The sequence below is a fragment of the Dermacentor silvarum genome, chromosome 3, assembly GCF_013339745.2.
Source record: "Dermacentor silvarum isolate Dsil-2018 chromosome 3, BIME_Dsil_1.4, whole genome shotgun sequence".
Taxonomy (NCBI): Eukaryota; Metazoa; Arthropoda; class Arachnida; order Ixodida; family Ixodidae; genus Dermacentor; species Dermacentor silvarum.
The window spans coordinates 23,754,735-23,773,170 of NC_051156.1; the positions used below are offsets into that span (position 1 = coordinate 23,754,735).

Consider the following 18,436-nt stretch of genomic DNA (forward strand, 5'->3'; position numbering starts at 1 on the left):
AGCATTACGGTTAAGTCGTGGCGTCGGATCACGGCTGCGTCGGCTTGCTCCGCTGCTGCTACGTCGCGTCAGCCGGTCTTCTTGCGGCGGCGAAGTGCTGTCAAGGCTGTTGCTAGGCGGCGTGCTGATATCTCGTCGTAATGATTCGCGAATCGTCGTCGTCGTCGGCGGAGGATCTTCGGCATTGCGTCGTACAGCAACCGCACCTCCATCGGCTGCTGCCTTTAGTTTCCCGGGTAAGGGCTCGGAGATCGGCCCCGGGTGAGACCGGTGCACTGACGGCGATGCGGCGAGATGTAGCGGCCTGGTGACGGCGAGCGTGAGGGTTGTCGGGGTTGCCACTGGGCTCCGGCGAGGTAGTCGGCAATGTCGCGCGGTCGTTCACCCCGCACTGGACGCGGCGCGTTGACGGCGAACCCTCGTAGGCCCATCTCGCGGTATGGGCATCGGCGGTACACATGGCCGGCTTCCCCGCAGTGATAGCAGAGCGGGCGGTGGTCGGGGGCGCGCCAAATGTCCGTCTTCCTCTGGTAGCTGCGCTGGGCGACGGGCGGGCGTGCTGGCGGCGGCGGTGGTGGACGTCGGAACTGCGGCGTTACGGGGCCCTGGCGCGAACGCGGAGGGGGGCCTTGACGACGGGCGACGGCGGCGTATGTCAGCGCTTCTGGCTCGGGTTGCGGCGATTCGGGAAGTCCTAGCGATTGCTGGATTTCCTCCCGCACGATATCGGCGATGGAAGCAACTTGAGGCTGCGACGACGGTAGCAACTTCTGCAACTCTTCGCGTACTATCGCCCTGATGATGTCTCGTAGGTCGTGGGAGAGTCCTTGGACTTCGGCGTAATGTGGCGTCGAACGGCGATTGTATTGCCGGTTGCGCATGTCCAGTGCTTTCTCGATTGTCGTAGCCTCCGAGGGAAAGTCTTGGACTGTCGTTGGTGGATTCCGCACCAGTCCGGCGAATAGCTCCTGCTTAACTCCCCGCATGAGCAAGCGAACTTTCTTGTCTTCTGGCATAGCGGGGTCGGCGTGCCGGAATAATCGAGTCATTTCTTCAGTGTACATACCGATGCTCTCATTCGGGAGCTGTACACGGTTTTCCAACAAGGCTGCAGCTCTTTCTTTACGGACGACGCTCGTGAAGGTGTCCAGGAATGCGGCTCTGAAGAGGTCCCAAGTTGTTAGTGCACGCTCCCTATTCTCGAACCAGGTTCTGGCGCCGTCTTCAAGCGAGAAATAAACATGGCGCAGCTTGTCGTCGTCGCTCCATTTGTTGAACGTCACGGTCCTCTCATATGTCTCCAGCCAGGTTTCAGGGTCTTCAGCCGATGATCCACGAAAAGTCGGTGGCTCCCGAGGTTGCTGCAGCAGGATGGGGGACGCTGGTGCTGCCATTCTGGTCGTTGACTTGGCTTTGATTACAGTGGTCTTTTCGGGAAGAAGTCCGAACTCCGGCACAAGTCCTTGCTGCCTACGGCTAGCTCGCTGGTCCTTGGCGATGTTGGTCTCGTCCTCCGGTTTCGGGCTTGGGTCGCGGCTTTGCGGGGGCGTTCGCTGCATGAACGCACTAGCACCTCCACCAGATGTCACGTAGTAGTGACGGTAAAGAAAACAGTCGCAAAACTGTATGACGAAACTGGTTGTTTATTGGGCGAACCTGTGCCCACAAAAGCAAGCTACACTCAAAGCACAACGATAGCGGCGAACACAGTCGGCGATCGTCGAAAATCTGATCAGCGGCGAAACTCGTCGGCTTTTATACCTGAGTCATCGAAGGTTCTAGATTAATCCCTGATGCCCGCGTGTCTTCCAGAAAGTTCTCGACAATTCGCGTCGGTCACACAATCAGATAACATAAGCGTCTGTGAAAACAGGCAACGGAAAGAAGCATCGATAACGTTCTAGAAACCTCCGACACAGGCGCGTCCTGCGCCGAGCGATAACGTTTAACATTTGTTAGCCGGTGGAAAGCGGCCACCGGTGAAAGATAAACATGTATACGTGTCAATATCAACAAGGTTCTACTGTGTATCTTTGATGAAAAACTGTAATTTCTAAACAGCTTGTCCCAATAAGCTGCGTGCCTGGGCATAGAGGCATCAAGGGCAATATCCTTGAAGACCAAACCACCACATCAATAGCAACAAAAGCCAGTAACTCCTCTGTAGCTGTCCCTGCCATAGATGAAGTATTCTTTTATGGAAGAATCTTGGGAGCTATTGGCAACGCTTATGGGACGCTGAAAGATCTAACAAGCTCCACATCGTTTGGCTCGTTAGGGAATTGACTACCCGCAACAAAAATATGACGCACTCAGTTTTCTTTGTCGTCTTCGAATAGGTCACACGTATGGCACGCACCTGTTGACCACCAATGAACGTCCTATTTGTGCAAAATGTGGTGACACGCTGACTGTCATTCACGTATTGCTAGAGTGTCGGGAGGTAGAACCTCAAACGAAAAAGTACTTTGCTCTTGCATCCTGACAGCATATTCCACTCCATCCAGCAATATTTGTTGATAATGACCCGTTCTTTAGCAGCAAACAAGTCTTAGCTTTTTTAAATGATGTTTGACTACTGCATGTAATACATACCAACGATACATAGCTCAGCCTCTTATCAGAGGCTGCTGCTGTGGCAGAATATAAGAGCACGTGCTTCTCAGCCATTGCGTTCAAGGGCCCAGTGAGGCATAGGTGCAATTTGCATATTCTAGCTTGCAATCACTCGCAACACATCTTTTCTGTTTGTAGCCGGCATCACATGTAATGCTCATATTTTTGGTACATATATATTTTATGCATTTGTACAGCGACTGATTTTAGGCACATTACAGCCATATTGCATCCTTTACTTCATGTACCATTTTCAACTCATTGTGGCTTGTGTTTGGCACTTCTTGGCCCTTGCGCCATGAAAACCCATTAATCGTCATCATCACTTGTGCAAGAAATACAGTCGAGCCCGACTGTATCGAACCCGTTTATATCAAATTATCCTGTATATCGAACAATTTCTAAACATGGTAAATTTACATTGAGAATATATAGCAAAAGTTACTGTTACATTGAACGAAAATAGCAACGACAACCGATATATCAAACTCCATGTGCCTCAAAAGTGCCCCAGCAAGTTGGCTTTCCCTCGCGGTGGCGGGGAAAACTGCCGGCGCCACCCTAGAAAAAGTGGTTTAGACTCGGCTGTGCACGGGCGAACACCCCCCTGCAAAAAATGATCCTGGCCTGCTCGCACCGCTTACAGCCAATCAGAGGCCGTCGTGCTTTCTCCGAGGCGCGGAGGCGGTACAAGTGAGCGCCATTTTTTCTTTCTTTATGCTTGTGTGCCTGCTGCTGCCTCTTTTCCTCGAGTCCTCATTCAGCGTGGTCCATGCTGGTGGTGTTGCCTGTTGGCGCTCTGTGAACTTTCTTGGCGCGCTGTCATCATGGCAGTTCGTCAGTGCGGACGATGATGTCGCCATCATGGGCCAGCTACAAGATGAGGACTACATTGCAGACGTCGTGCCGACCACAAGCCAAAGCGACAGCAATAAGGAAATTGACGATGGCCCGTTGCCTGCATCCTCCGAAGTGATTAGTGCACTTGCGTTGGTCCGGCGCTATAGGCTCCCTTCAATGGTCAGGCGGCGCAGCGATCGGCGCAGCCGTCAGCGCCGCCGTGTCAGTTCCGCGAAACACCGAGGCGGCCACTTCTACGAAGGCATGCTTCTGCGGCGCTCATTTGAAACAAGTCGGGCGTTCTAAACTGTGGTTTTTAAGGCAATTGAAAACATTGAGGCCCATTTTCGACCACCGACACTCGAGAAAGGACGTCAACTTTACGACAACAACCATGTATTTCGTGTCAAAAAAGTAAACAGGACGGACATCGCAGCAAAGTTCTTGTCACGACAAATAAAGCACGTTTATGACGTCGAACTCAAAGTATGTTAACAAATAAATAATTTATTCCGCTTAAGTGGGCAAATACGGCCGTAGACGTTTTTCAACTTTCATTTGTAGCTTCAGTATACTTCGAGCGTGCCTTGCTTATCACATTTGTCGAGGTTTTGGCGAGTTGGATGGTAACTTGAATGATTCTTTATGGAGCTTTTTTCTCCGTTGACAAAGAGCCTCGAGCATATTCTGGTGTTGTGATTCGGGCTCCAGTGTGAGAGGTCATCACCGCTGAAACATAACAGAGAGCAATCAGCTGACACTAAGCAACACCTGAACAAATGTGTGCTAGCGTGCGCGAGAGAAGTGCTATTTTGCGAATACTCGATGTGCGCTGCGGTGCACTCCAGCCTTAGTTCTGTTGTTCTAAACGCGAGAAAACGTCGGCATGAATGAGCCCGGTTTCAGCAGTCGCGTCTTGATCCAGGCACAGAAAGGAGCTGCGCGTTGGCTTATTAATGCACAACAAGAACTACAGTGCGTACAAAGGTTTAACGCGGAGCGCTTACGAAGCTAGATTTGACACATAACAACCACTGCGCATTTGTTTTGGAGCGAGACTAGCTAAACAATTATCCAAACCATGGAATTTACAACAGCGGGAATCGGATCACGCGTGTTTATGCAGTTGTCGCCTTATTGTGCGTTATCATGGATGCTGCCTTGTGTTTTTTTTTCTTTTTTTCATTTTTAATTTTGCGTTTGCGTCATAGTTTAACAGAAATTCGCAAGAGCGACTCTTACTTGACGGCCCGAACCACAACGATCCACCTTCAGCCGCCGGGTTTCTCCCCACATTCTTGAAGGGAAGCGGCACAATTTGATGCCGACATCCCCTTCACGGTTGTGAAAATACCTAAAGCAGCAGTATATGCGCATGTTACGTTTGTTCACACTTCTCACGGAGGAGCTGCCGAGTGGTCGCGGTTAATCCATTAAAAAATCTGAAAAGGAAGCATTCAGGCGCGCCAGAGCGCAGTAGGGACCAAGGTGAAATAGTGGTGAGGGCCTACTCGCGGGTGCTCACCGCCGCTGCTAGGTGGCACGACATGTACAGCCAAGCTGCATTGCAGGGTGCCTATTGCATGAATATAGAAGGTTGCGGCCTCAGCTGCTCCGACTCTTTTGACAACGTGGAGGCGTGCGTGCTGTCGCAGGCAGCGATGTCGTTGAAACAGAAGAAAATCCAGGACTATTTTGTTCCAAAGTAGGGCACGCAAGTAAGCCACCATATTAATAAAGTACTTTTCTTATTGGTATGTGCCTTTGCGTCATCAAATCCTATAGCGGGCCTATATTGAATTATGCCATATATCGAACTAATAAACGTTTTTTGGCGAGTTCGATATACCTGGGTCCGACTGTATGAGTGACTCGTGAGCGCTCCCAACTGCCGCCTCAACCTAACAATCATAAGTGTTTCTCAAGATTTAATTACAACACCCGCATGCACCAGGTGAATTTTGTACATGGTTGCAAGCCTGCACAAAGTATCATGGTGCACTTTTTGGAGAGGTGTGTAGCAGGGCTTGTGTCGGCTAGCTAGTGAGCTACTTGTATATTTCTCCAGCGTTTGTTGTGCTGCCTTTTTTCTCATTTTATGAGAACGAACTGGATGATGCTGCGAGCAAGCAAGGTGCCGATAGGCTCCTGGGGAAAATGCGAGAAACATCTGGGACATTGATTTCATCAGTTCCATTTACACTGAAGTCGTGGATGAAAATAATGTGCAATATGTAGAATTTGCAGGTACTACAGTGGAAAATGGTGAAAGAAGGAACTTTCAATGATAGAAGCTGCCTTTTCTCTCCACCATCACAGACACTGTGCTCGGTGACAGCCTGAAAGCCTCTAACCCTTTGAATGCTGACACATATAAATACCTGAAAAAAAAAGGTCTTTTCTAATCTGAGTGTGAAAAACACATCGAGAGTAAGCATGATCGGCGAAAAGAAAAAAGGATTTTGTGGAAACTATTTCAGCAACAGAAGGACAAGACCAAAACCGAAAACGGGAAGCACCCGAAGGCACCTACGGCTTCGTTTGGAATTTGTACTGACAGCTCTCATTATATGTGAAACATTTCACTTGCTTTACATCACATGTGTAACACTATTGCAGCCGGAGATCAGTCTTCTTCTTTCTCGTCCTTTTTGTCCTGCTCTAAGCCAACACTTGCTGCCTGTCATTCAGTGCTGGCCAAAAAAGTTTTGCCAGAAATTGCGTGCTCAGTACCGAAACGCAGCAAGAAAATTTTATTTCTGGTATGTTGCTTTTAGGCAACACTCGTCAATAAAGAGTTAATACAGATAACATCCCAATGAGACACACGCTTCTAGGGCCTCAGTTCATCTTCAAAGGTATCTTTTGGAAAATGGAAGAGGAGCGTGCTGAGAAGCAGAGCTAGCTCAGAGCTGCCTAACTGCAGGGGCTGATTGAGGACTGAAAAAATTCACCAACGATTACGATGCTCCCTAATGTGAAATTTGAGCGCAGCTCTTTAGGTGTTTTGAATTCACAATATATTGAGGCAAGGAAATTGAGAGAGACATCTACGCATCTATGGTTACAGATCACTCTTTATTTTACACACATTTCTCGGCGGTGGCGCACACTGCCAGGTCTTCTTGGCGACGGCGCTTAGCTTTGGCAGTGTGCATCTCTGGCGTCGGCAGCGCCGAGCCTCTGCTTGGGCAGCTCGTTTAGCAGCAGTAGCAGACGAAGCACTTCCACCAGTTGCGTTGCTCGTTGTTCAGAAAGAAAACCTGAACACGGCAATGCGCAGCTCGCGCACAGCACATTATCTAGCGGCGACACTGCAGGCAAATTAGTGCATGCACTGCGACTCCGAAGCCCACACCAGCACTTTGTTTCCGTATGATGATGATGCTGATTTATTTGCATCCGCTTTGAAACGGGGAGTCACCTAGCCTGCTTGATTTAATCATATCGGTGGACGTGCTCACCACAGTAATGATGTCATCGGTCGTTAGCGCATCGCCACTGTGGAGCACACTTCGTATGGCGCTCGGCTCACCCTTCCCTCCTACGCTATCCTCCTCACGCTCTCTTCTCCATCTTTCAACCGCTCTCTTTTTTCATCCTTCAGTGGGCTCGTTCATTCTGCCGGTTACGCCGACGCTCAATGCAGGAGCGGGTGCCTAACAGTTGCTTTCTAAGACTGCTTCTACAGTTTCCATGCGTTGTTGGGTTTTGTGACCACGCTTTGTACACAATTGTGTGCATACCTGTAAAAAGTCAACAATAATGGTTTCTTGTTGGCTGCTGAGCTATTCAGTTTCATTAAGGCCTACTTGGATGGCTTATTGCGGAAACTATTTTTTTCTTGGCTAATGGTGAGCGCTGTCTCAGAGGGTTCACGTAGCAAAAGCTATATCACCCCATTGTGGCCTTCCCACAAGAACCCATGCCCGTGTTTTTCAACAGGCAATTTTAATGTTACACATTTTCTCATGAGCAGTTTCAAAATCGAATGTCATATCCTTTGCTGCACTAATTAAAAGAGACAATGTGCAGCAGCATAAAAAAGGGCCAATCATATCTGCCCCATTTGCACTGTCTTCTGCAAAAGAAGTTTCACATGGGTTTATTTATTTATTCAGCTACCTCACAGGCTCCCGAAGGAGTATTGCGTGAGGGGAGGATACATGAAATTAGCAAAAAGAAAGGAGTACAAAGCAATTATACATTGTTAGTGGGTGAACATGTAAGAAAAGATATCTAACAATATAAATAATGCGATAAATTAAACAAAACGACTGTGGGAAGTAGCAAAAAAGGAGTACCAAGAAATTATACAAATCGTAGCTGGTGAAGATGAAAGAACAGTGTTAATGCAATGCAAAAAAACTAACAAAAACTATACAACTTCGCTATAGGTAATTACTTAGGTGCGCAGTAGGATTACTTGTGATGAATTATGGAACTAATATGCATAAGCGTGCTTTAAAGTCAAGAGTTGGACGGAAACCCGTCTGGTCGGGAATATACATGACAATAATTAAAACGGACACCGACCACGAAAGTTGAAAAAATATAAGACGTTTCGGCTCCCGCACGGGAGCCTTGTTCACAATGAAGTTGAAAGCGGAAATGGTATGGTTATGTAGGCTTTAAGATGTGACGTAAGCAATGTGTGTACACGTGGGGAAAGTTGCCGTCGTTGCGTGTTCGGTGGTCTGAATTGTCAGGGATTCAAGCAAAAGCCGAGAAGTCCAGTCCTTTTCTTTTTCTATTATCTTTGCGTTGTCCCAGTCTATTTCATGACGAGTCGCTTCTGCGTGTTCGGCCAGAGCATTTGTAGTTACGTGCTGATGTAAGAAAGAAGCACGTACGTGTACACATTTCCCCACGTGTACACACATTGCTTACGTCACATCTTAAGGCCTACATAACCATACCATTTCTGCTTTCAACTTCATTGTGAACAAGGCTCCCGTGCGGGAGCCGAAACGTCTTATTATATTTTTTCAACTTTCGTGGTCGGTGTCCGTTTTAATAATTGTCATAAGCGTGCTTTGAAGGAATCAGGGTCAAGAATGTCAACTATGTCGTTTGGTAGGTTATTCCAATGCTGAATGGCACGTGGTAACTCGGATGAATTGAAAGCATTAGTTCGGCCAAAGATACGCTGGAAACTGAGATTATTATGCAGACGCCGAGATGTACGAGATGGACGAGTGAATGGCAGGGTGGACGGGTGTGTGCTAAGGACTATTTTGTGAAACAGACAAAGCAATGCTATGGTTCTTCGCGATTCAAAAGATGAGAGAGATAAAGATGACTTAATGCTAGTCACGCTAGAGTCACGGTGATTATCTCTGACAATGAAGCGGGCGGCACGGTTTTGGACGGACTCGAGAGTCTCGATTAGGTAAGCTTGATGAGGTGACCAGATAGGGGCTGCGAATTCCAGTTGTGGCCTTACGAATGTCTGATAGGCGATTTGTCTGGTGATGGCAGGAGCATCGCGCAGGTTACGTTTAAGATAACCGAGCGTACGTGATGCTTTAGCAGTTATTTTTTCGATGTGCGCAGACCATGACAGGTTAGGTGTAAGGAGAATGCCGAGGTACTTGTATGAGTTGGTGCGAGTAACGGGGTTCTTATCCAGTGAGTAATCGAAAGTGGAAAATGTATTTTTGTGGGTGAATGTTATTAGTTTGCATTTATCAGTGTTTAGGGTCATTTGCCAAGAAGAGCACCAGGTAGTAATACGGTCAAGATCTCGTTCATTGAAGAGCGACATGATCGGAAGGTGAGCAGATTTGACGATAGATAACACAATCGTCTGCGAACAAGTGAATGAATGACGTTATTCCGGATGGCAGGTCGTTAATATAGATCAGAAAAAGTAATGGTCCGAGTAAGCTTCCTTGTGGTACGCCAGATGTTACATCGCTGATACTGGAAATATAGTTATCAACGACGGTGAATTGCTTACGGAATGACAAGAAATTCCTTATCCAAGATACTGTTAGGGAATCGATGTTTAAGCATGAAAGTTTAGCTATGAGACGACAATGAGCAACGCGATCAAAAGCCTTAGCGAAATCTATGAAAATGGAATCTGTCTGTGGACCGGCATCCATGTTAAGGAAAATATCTGTAGTCAATTCGATTAGTTGTGTTTCACATGATAGTCCCTTTCTAAAACCATGTTGATGTTTAAAGAAGAACTTGTTAGTTTCCAAGTGATTTGCTACGTTTGAAAAGATTATGTGTTCTAATAGCTTACCGGGAATGCTTGTTAGTGATATTGGTGTTTGCACATGTTCACATAATAATTCATAATAAAGGCAGCAAGATTTTTTATTGTAGCTGCATTTGCTTGGACACAGCGTGTCGTTTTGACAGTGAGGGGTTTCTTGATGCAGTACCCCACTTATAACCGTGCCTGGAACCTGTTTGGACTGGCGATGAACCTGAGCCCAGTGATGCGGCAGAACCGCTTCTGCCTGCGGCTGTTGTACAAGTACCCGGATAGTGTGCCCCTGGGAATGCTCAATGGCCACAATGCCCTGGTCTCGGGCACTTACAAGCATGCCTTGGGTACGTTCCCAACAGCACATTTTCTTCTGGTGATATCCCCAAGGCCCACCAGCATTGGAGTGGGTTACAGAGGAAAAAAGGAAAATTCTCAGTCAAACCTCGATATAATGAATTCATCGGTTATAATTAAGTAAATTTCTATTTTGGTTGGCCCCACTTTATTTTAATGGGTTACTGTATGGCTATAACTATACCAAAACTGCAAGATTCAGTCCAGCATCAGATAAAGCGAAGCAAACATTTGCTCACTCACGGTTGAGAACATGTTTCTTGGGAGGCAAGCATTCTGAAGCAGTATTCTCGGTCAATCACTTTAGGGGACACAATCGCTTTCGCGTGACTTGGCACCAAACATGTCACCATCTACGAGCAACAGCTTTCCTGGTGAATATAGAATGCTTTGCGCTGTGCGAGAAACACTGTTGCACGCAGATGCTGGCGCTTCCGGTGCCGAGTCACGCGAAAGTGATCGTGTTGTCCACAGCAGTTGATTAAGAATATGGCCTCTGGGGTGCTATTCAGTTCAGAAAGGGAACCGTTCGCTTGCCCTCGTGTAAGTGGTCAGAACTACGCGTTCATCAGCAAAGAAACGTCGTTAAGGGCTGCGGAGGCTGTCGACGTGACTAGAGAAGATACAGAATTACCTCGAGAAGCTCCCCACTGCGAGAAAGGCCAAAGTGGCGAAGGTGGTTGCATCCATGGACACCGTAAAAAATTTTACAGTTTGCAACTCCGTGGGAAGCTGCCAAAATAAGTATGTCTTTTTTTCTTTAATTAACGTTTGCAGGTGAGGTAGTTTTCATGTGCCGTGTTGTCCGCATGCAGTTGATTGGTTGGCGAGCAGGCGTGAGTTTCGCTGGCATGCAGCGCACACACTGGGATTGGCCACATGGCTCACGCCTGTTGGATAGCATGCACTTGGCACTGTGCCAGGACATACACAACAGTTGTATCTCCAAAAGTGCTGCAGTGCTTGCTTGCGCATCTCTTACGCAGGCACAGTGTCAGACTAAATTAGTGTGCTTTTATAATGAATATGGGATATAATGAAGGAGATTGCTGTGGCGAGTTTCAACTGCGATAATTGGCCACAAGATTGAGCAGAGTTGCCGCCTGGTGGACGCTGCTTAAACCACACATAGTGAGTATGGCGCGTCGTGTTGTCTGCTATCCACTACATACTGTTAACCCGCAATATAACCAAGTCGGTAAAATAGTCAATTTGCTACGTTATACTGAAATTCGACCTTTTATGCAAATGAAATCACCGATCAATTTTTCTTGCATGGATGGGGCCGCAAGATTTTCCAAATTATCGGGCAATTGGAAAAAGCAAATGTGAATGAGAAAAAAATTAATTTTGTTGAATTTGAGAGTCAGTGACAAAAGATGCGGTTCCATGCCGTGTCGACAATATCTTCAAATCGGCAGTACGAAGTGAAACTAGCCACGCATCCGCTCTGCCCTCGCGACTGATAGCATTGCCCGCAGTGGTGGAACGACGCTATCATGAAAGGCGAGCGAATCTGCTTCAATGGGTCTCCAGCACTCGAGATTATGCAACCTCCAGTACTAAACATGTGATGCCACACCATCTCGGCACACGTGGCCCTCTAAAACAGGCTGCACTCAGCCGCCCTGACATTCGTTCGCTAAAAACTTCAACCTGCACCCAAAGCGTGGGATTATCGTATTTGGACTTAACAGGGACTGCTCCACTTCGCACAGCATGCCATGTGTGATCGTTGTGCCCTCTGTTCGTTACAATCATTGCGCTTTTATTGCCGCATTGTGTTTCAAGTACACATTACAAAAAAAAAGTTTGGCATCTTTTTAAACAAATGAAATGTTCACTACGAGACCTCAATGCAGTGCTTGAGCAATTCCTTGGCGTCATGTGCTGATCATTGTGCAATTTTTGTGATGCCACTAAACATGAACGAAATAGCATCAAAATTACTCAGCAGTAGGAAAAAAATCTTTAGCACTCGTGTTCTAAAGAATACACTTGATTAATTAGATACACTTGATCTTAGCTATATTGGGCGAGGAGGGCGTGTAGCGTGCCCGTCATCCTCTCGCACTTGGGCGTGCCAGTGCAGTCCTGCTTGAAAGTGTTGCCATCACGTGCTGCGGAACGATTTGACAGTCGTTTAGCTCATCCTGTGAAACACTTATGTGATGTCAGTTAATACAAGGTTGTGGGGGCACAGCAGTAACTACAGTGTGCCGAAATTTCTCTTGATTGCGCAAACATATGACTGGCTTCGTCAACTCCGGTGAACAACACCACTGTATCTGGACTACCGTAAAAAAAAAAAAGCTGCTGAACATACTTTTGTAGCTCCGAACCCAAATTTGCCACTTGTGCTAAAGAATGGACGTTCTAGGAAGTAGGCTGTGAAAAATAAAATGTCTATTTTTGTGCCAAGCATTTCATGCACATCATGCATGTGCTGTACCATCCATTCGAGCGTTCATGCAATGCTTATTTTGACGGCTGGTGATTCTTTTCACAACACATACAGAGAGACAGATTTTTGCAGAAACCTATATTTACAAAAGGCTTCCTTTTAAAAATTATGCAGGTCCACATCTTGGAATCTATCTGAAGTTCATGAAGTGGCTGTTCAAATGCCATAAATTTGCACATTTCATTGCTGCATCTTTTGTGTAAAGGAAACTTGCAGGTGCGCATCTACACTCATGCAGCCATGCTATGTTGTAATGTAGCACACATGCCAATCATCTCAGAGAGTTAGTGGTCGTTGGCACGATATAATTGTGCGCGGCCTAATGGTTAGAGCATCGGGCTGCTGTAGACTGTTTTTTTTTTTTTTATTATGAGCTTGACAGCAGCACCCAGCCGCAGTCAAAAAGAAAGTGTTGCTTTAGATGTTACAATAGACACTCAAGGGACCTGGGAAACATGTCTGTTGTAACCAAAAACTCAAAAATAACAGAGGAGTCGGACTAGACTACTTTATTATACATCAGCATCAAAGTGTATTTGAGCACATCTTTGATGCAAACAGAGCTGTCTCGTGGAAACATGGCTCCAGAGTCCGACTACCAGCACACAAAGCGACCAGCACTGCAGACACTGACTCAGTGGTACTCTGTCGCAGGGTCAGTGCGGGAGCGCGACAGTGATTATAGAAGCATAGTGACAGAAAATTCAGTGCAATTTTAATCGCGACCATGCGAGAAATGACATACGGTTGCAGAATGGAACAAAATCGAGCCAAGGGAATGAAAATTGCTGCGCATATTGGTTGGTATGACGTTGGCCGCATCACGCGAGCGTGTCTGGGTTGTCTCTCTTATAAACAGTGAAGAATTTACTCTAGGACGGACCTAAAAAAGTTGTCCTTAGTAACCAAGTGTCTCTTGTATGTGGTGTTGTTAACATGGCAAACAGAGGAAAACCAACCAAACCATTTTCAAATGTCTCTTATAACCAAGTGTCTCTTGTAATGAGATTTTACTGTAGTAAAAAATTATAGAGAAAGCATTTCATTTACTGGAAGCATAGGCCCAATCAGAAGTGTATTCATTATGTTTATAATGTCATGACCATTAGTCATTTGTATTTGGACACCTTGACTGAGTGTGCACGTTTGTAAATGCAGTGCCTACAGGGATTTTGCTGTAATAAATAAAGGTCTGTTAATTACTGCATCATGGCACTGAATGACATGAGTAATGCAGGAAGTGGTTAGCATTAGTTAATATGAATGATTGTTACTTGTATTAGGTACGACACGTGAATTTATTCTTGACAGGACCGTCAAAATTGAGAGATTTATCCGGCATATTGAATGAAACAACAGGCAGAGAAAGCAGCCAGTTGCAGAGATGCATTTGACAGTATTTGTCTAATTCTAACTCGCCCCCAGATTTGATTAGAAAACCAAAGTAGAAAGGCCGAGACACGCCATGCACCATCCTTTCTGTTCTCTACGTGTGTGTGTTAAGCGCGTGCTCACCCAGCTTGCTGTGTAGAATCATTTCTATGCAGCTAGCTCCTAAACACCTAATGCGCACCTGATTGTTTAGCAGGAAAGAAATTAGCTTGCCTTTGATTCCTGCAATCAAGAAAAGATGAAACCAGGGAAATTTGCCTTCAAAGAATAGAAATTATGTACTAACCTCTTCACCCCTCTCAGACAGCAGTTTATTACTGTGTGTGAACCACATTACGCGTTTGATATTCTGCATTTATCAAATAACTCTGTGAGAAATGTGGCCCACTTAACTGGTTCGTACTGTGACACATGATGCAACTTATTGCGGCTGGCTTAGCATGTAAAATAACTAATGAACTTTTGTAATTAAAGAGGGCACATCGCAGGAGAAATTGTTCAGTCTCTCTCTTTTAATGACAATGGTGATGATGCTGACAGTCCCTTCTGTTGAGAGGCTGTTAATTGTGAACATGCTTTCGTATCCGATTGCACTGGGTGCACTTTTCGTATAAATTTTCTTGGGGCATAAAAGGTACTTATTAGAATTCGGTAAATACTGTAATCATTCATTGGTTAGCCACCATTCTTGCTTGAAAATCTTGGTAGGGCAGACCAAAAATAGGCTTGTAGTGCTTTAGCATTAGGAGTGTTAAAGTAGAAGAAAAAAGTGTATGTGTGTGAAACGTGGAAAGCCAGTCGTATGTGTGTCTTGTGAAGAGAGAAATAGACAAGAAGTCGTCCCTGTCGAGCGCTACATGTGTATTTCATTTGTCACGGGTATAAACTATTTACAAGGTGTATTTACAGGAGATAGATAAACAGCAGCTGAGAATACAGAGAGGCTGTTTCCACGAACAGCATTTCGTCCTCTTCTCCGTCGTCGACATTGTCTGCTTTCCCACCGTAACAATATGGGTTTCTTGCTCACTGAAATAAAAGGAATACCTGCGGCCTAACCGTTCTCTCATAATGCAACTGACGGTGGTCAGTTGCACATCGCTCCTCGAAGACGTGTGTCAAGTGGTGAACAACGCTGTGCAGTGTGGTGAACGCGATATGTAAATCCGAGGCCTCACAGAGGTATGACGTAATGCTAATGTATTTATCTTGCATTTACTGCTAAATGCGATACATTGACTGTCCTCTAGCACCGCCAAGACAGACACTGCTGCTGTGGGGGTTTATGATTGTGGTCACTATTGGGAGTCAAGTGCATTTATGCTAACCAGCCAAGTATGAATTATCTGGCAGCGGCCAATTTCAGGAGCAAAATAACAAAAGTGTAGGTGCATAGAAATATATGGTTGCCGGCTGGGATCAAATTAACTGGGAAATTGAATTAACCCTAGTCAAGCTAATGGAAGTTAATATCGAATTTTGGCTATATTGAATGATTTTCACCACACTATTCGATATAACAATGCTGGAGTGTACAGTAGACTCGTTAATTTGACTGCATTTAATTAAATTTTACGGTTAATTCAATCCCGACCAAAGGTCCCGACTTTGATTATAAGTGCCTGACCCTAATGGGTACCCAATAGCAACCCCTTTAGCGGCAGTGTCTGTCTTGAGGATAGTGAATGCATCGAACACACGCTATCTCCAGCCAAAAGCAGCCTATTTTCGGCTGGCCATAGGAAAACCTTTAAGCGAAAACGGCAGCTCACAATGAATGATTACAGTATTTACTCGCACAATTTTTTTTCTCCAACAAATTCACTTTGAAAATAGCCATCGGATACGAAACAAAAATTTCATTTGAGGTGTTTGCAACAGCCTATCGCCAGAGCCAGCATATCACCATTGCCATCACGAAATTGCGACGAAAGTAGTTCTCGTGCAGCGTGATCATGACAACATGCCACTTTCAGTCTTCGATTATGAAAGCTCATTGAAAAGATAAGTTCATGCTAATCTAACGGAAACAAGGTGTGTTTCATGTTTTTGGCGTTCCAGAGAATTGCATGCACTGCAGGGTGAACTAGAACAAGTGGTTAAGCATTGGCCACCATCCTGTTTGTGGAGTTGTTCGCAGTTAACGTACAATGGACTGTATGGAGGGCATATTGTAGTTCATAAGGTGCTGTCTGAAAGTAGTGATGATGGACATTAGGTGTAAATAAATTTCTATTCTGTAAAGGTAAAGTTCTTGGTTTCATCTTTTTCTTAATGCAGGAATATTTCTAATGATAGATACTATATCCAACTGGTAGTATTTTGCAATCCCCTTCAATATTGACTGAGGTTGAACTGTACCTCACTAGTATAACGAATGTTTTGGATACAGCAGCCACATTTCGGTGTATTCTACGAAGCTGCCTGTTTCCACACAATGCAGCGGAGTATGTGCAGCTGCTGAGCGAGGACGAAGACCCCCTGTTGCTGCTCTGTGCCGGCCTGACCCTGGTGCACATGGGCTGCCAGAAATTCTCGGCTCGTCGCCATTGGCTGCTGCTGCAGGCCATGAGCTTTCTCGACCGGTACCTGCATGCACGGCCAAGCCAGGAGGCCCTGTTCAACATGGGCCGCGCGCTCCACCAGCTAGGCTTCCCACACATGGCCCTCAACATGTACCAGCGCGCACTGAACACACCACCGGCCGTGCAGGGCATGTTGGTCAGTGTCATCATGGGACGCTTGCTCATCAAATTTGCCCTTGGCAACAGTTATGTGCATTACACGACGTACCCGCTTCTGCCTCTTATGTGCATTTTAACGCGACAGCGTTAAGGGCCCTGTGTCACAGAGGTGTTGGCATCCGTGGCGGAGAAAATCATCCCGAACCACCCGACCGCGCAGGCCCTCCGCGCGGCGCAAGATGTTAGTGAAGGAGAAAATGATTCCGAATCACCCCGACTGCAAAGGTCCTCCGCGTGGTGCAAGGTGTTAGTGAACAAAAATTGAATTTCTCACAGTGAAATCCATCAGAAAAATGGATGACTTAACCACAACCTACAGACATGGTGGCGTCGGATTGCAATTTGAATGGATGAGAAAACATAATTCTGTTACGAGGAACCTCAAACACAAACCCCTTTTCCAGCATTCTACCATAACAGCGGCGCGCTCGGGTAGATTACTTGTGAAAATCATATCCAGATGGCACTCGCATCCTCGACAGGTTAGGGTGCCTCGATGCCAGCGCTGCCGAGGCACCCTATGGCAGTCAAATTGGGACTTAGCCTGCCTAATGCGTTTTGGACACGCGCGTGCGTCGGAGAAATAGCAAACAATTTTAATTGTTCTGAAGGCCCTAGGACGTTTAGTGTGATGTGGTGAATTTTAATGTGAAGGTCCTAGGACGTTTTTTAAATTATTTTATTAAAATGAAATGAATAAAGAACGTCCTAGGGGCCTTCACAGTTTAATATAAGATGACCTATATTGCCCCCGAAAAAACATCTTCCCAGCAATACATTTCTGCTTGAAAGTGAAGCCGACTTTAAGGGGGTCGGTGTAAGCTAGCTTTTCCACGTTCTGTGTTGCAGTGAAGCCTACTCATAAAGAAAAATGCGATGCGAACAGGGCCCGATAACGCTATCGCGCTCGCATCACTACGATCGTAGTGATGCTATAGTGATCGCTATGTTTAAGACCATTCCGCGGTGCGAGTGACTTGTGATGCCGTATTTTTATGCCGCGCAGACTGCCTACAAGTGTCTACTATAAAAAGCTTTTGTTTCTGTTAAATAGCTCATTTTAACCCGGAAGAACCAGTGCAAAAAATGACATGAAATATTTTGCGCCCAACTCTTTCTTCGTGTCAAGACACCACCTAAACCCTAGGCTGGCGCGTGGTGCAGTCTGGAAAGAAAGAAGTCGCTTGTCAAGGTATTATCATGAGTTTCTCATCAAAAGCGATGACCTTCAAGGTTATTTTATTTTTATTTTTTTATTTATTTTTACAAGTACTGCCAGCCTTGTCATCAGGCCTTAGGCAGGAGTGGGCGTTTGAAACAAAACACGAGTATGAAATATGATCAAACAAGATAGCAAACACTGAACAAGAATCTGCGTAACACACACAAGAGAAACCTTTTCGCAATCATGATTTGACGGGTAGAGACGAGGGATGAACGCTATGGTTTATTCACAAAGTGCAGAAAGAAAGGATGAAACTGTTGGACAGTCAACAGTTGTGGTTCCACTAGGAAATAGTGTGCGGGAAAAATGAATTTTTAAATGCGTTGGTCCTGCCGGAAAAATCTCTAACCTTTTTGTTGTGATAAGAGCACGTGCAGCGGTGGCTAGCCGGTAAAATATATAATGTTTTATCTATTCCTAATTGATTGTAAAGAAGAAAAATTTCATTCTGTCCCGGTAACACCTTATTGCAAGGTTTTCCAGTTCTGCAGCTTCTAGAAGGGATGATGGGAATGTGCGCCAGCTGTACCAATTGAAAATAAACCTAGCTGATTTTCTTTGACTTTCTCAATTTT

At 45.8% G+C, this 18,436-nt stretch overlaps 1 protein-coding gene across 3 annotated transcripts in view; it reads left to right on the plus strand.

Moving 5' to 3' along the window:
- Positions 1–18,436, plus strand: part of LOC119445378 (general transcription factor 3C polypeptide 3) — a 501,836-nt gene that overhangs the window by 479,427 nt on the left and 3,973 nt on the right. For all 3 annotated transcript variants that reach the window (XM_049664501.1, XM_037709688.2, XM_049664502.1), the window contains 2 exons: positions 9,852–10,026; positions 16,336–16,613. In XM_049664501.1, the coding sequence (XP_049520458.1) occupies positions 9,852–10,026; positions 16,336–16,613 (453 nt within the window). The remainder of the gene's footprint in view (positions 1–9,851; positions 10,027–16,335; positions 16,614–18,436) is intronic.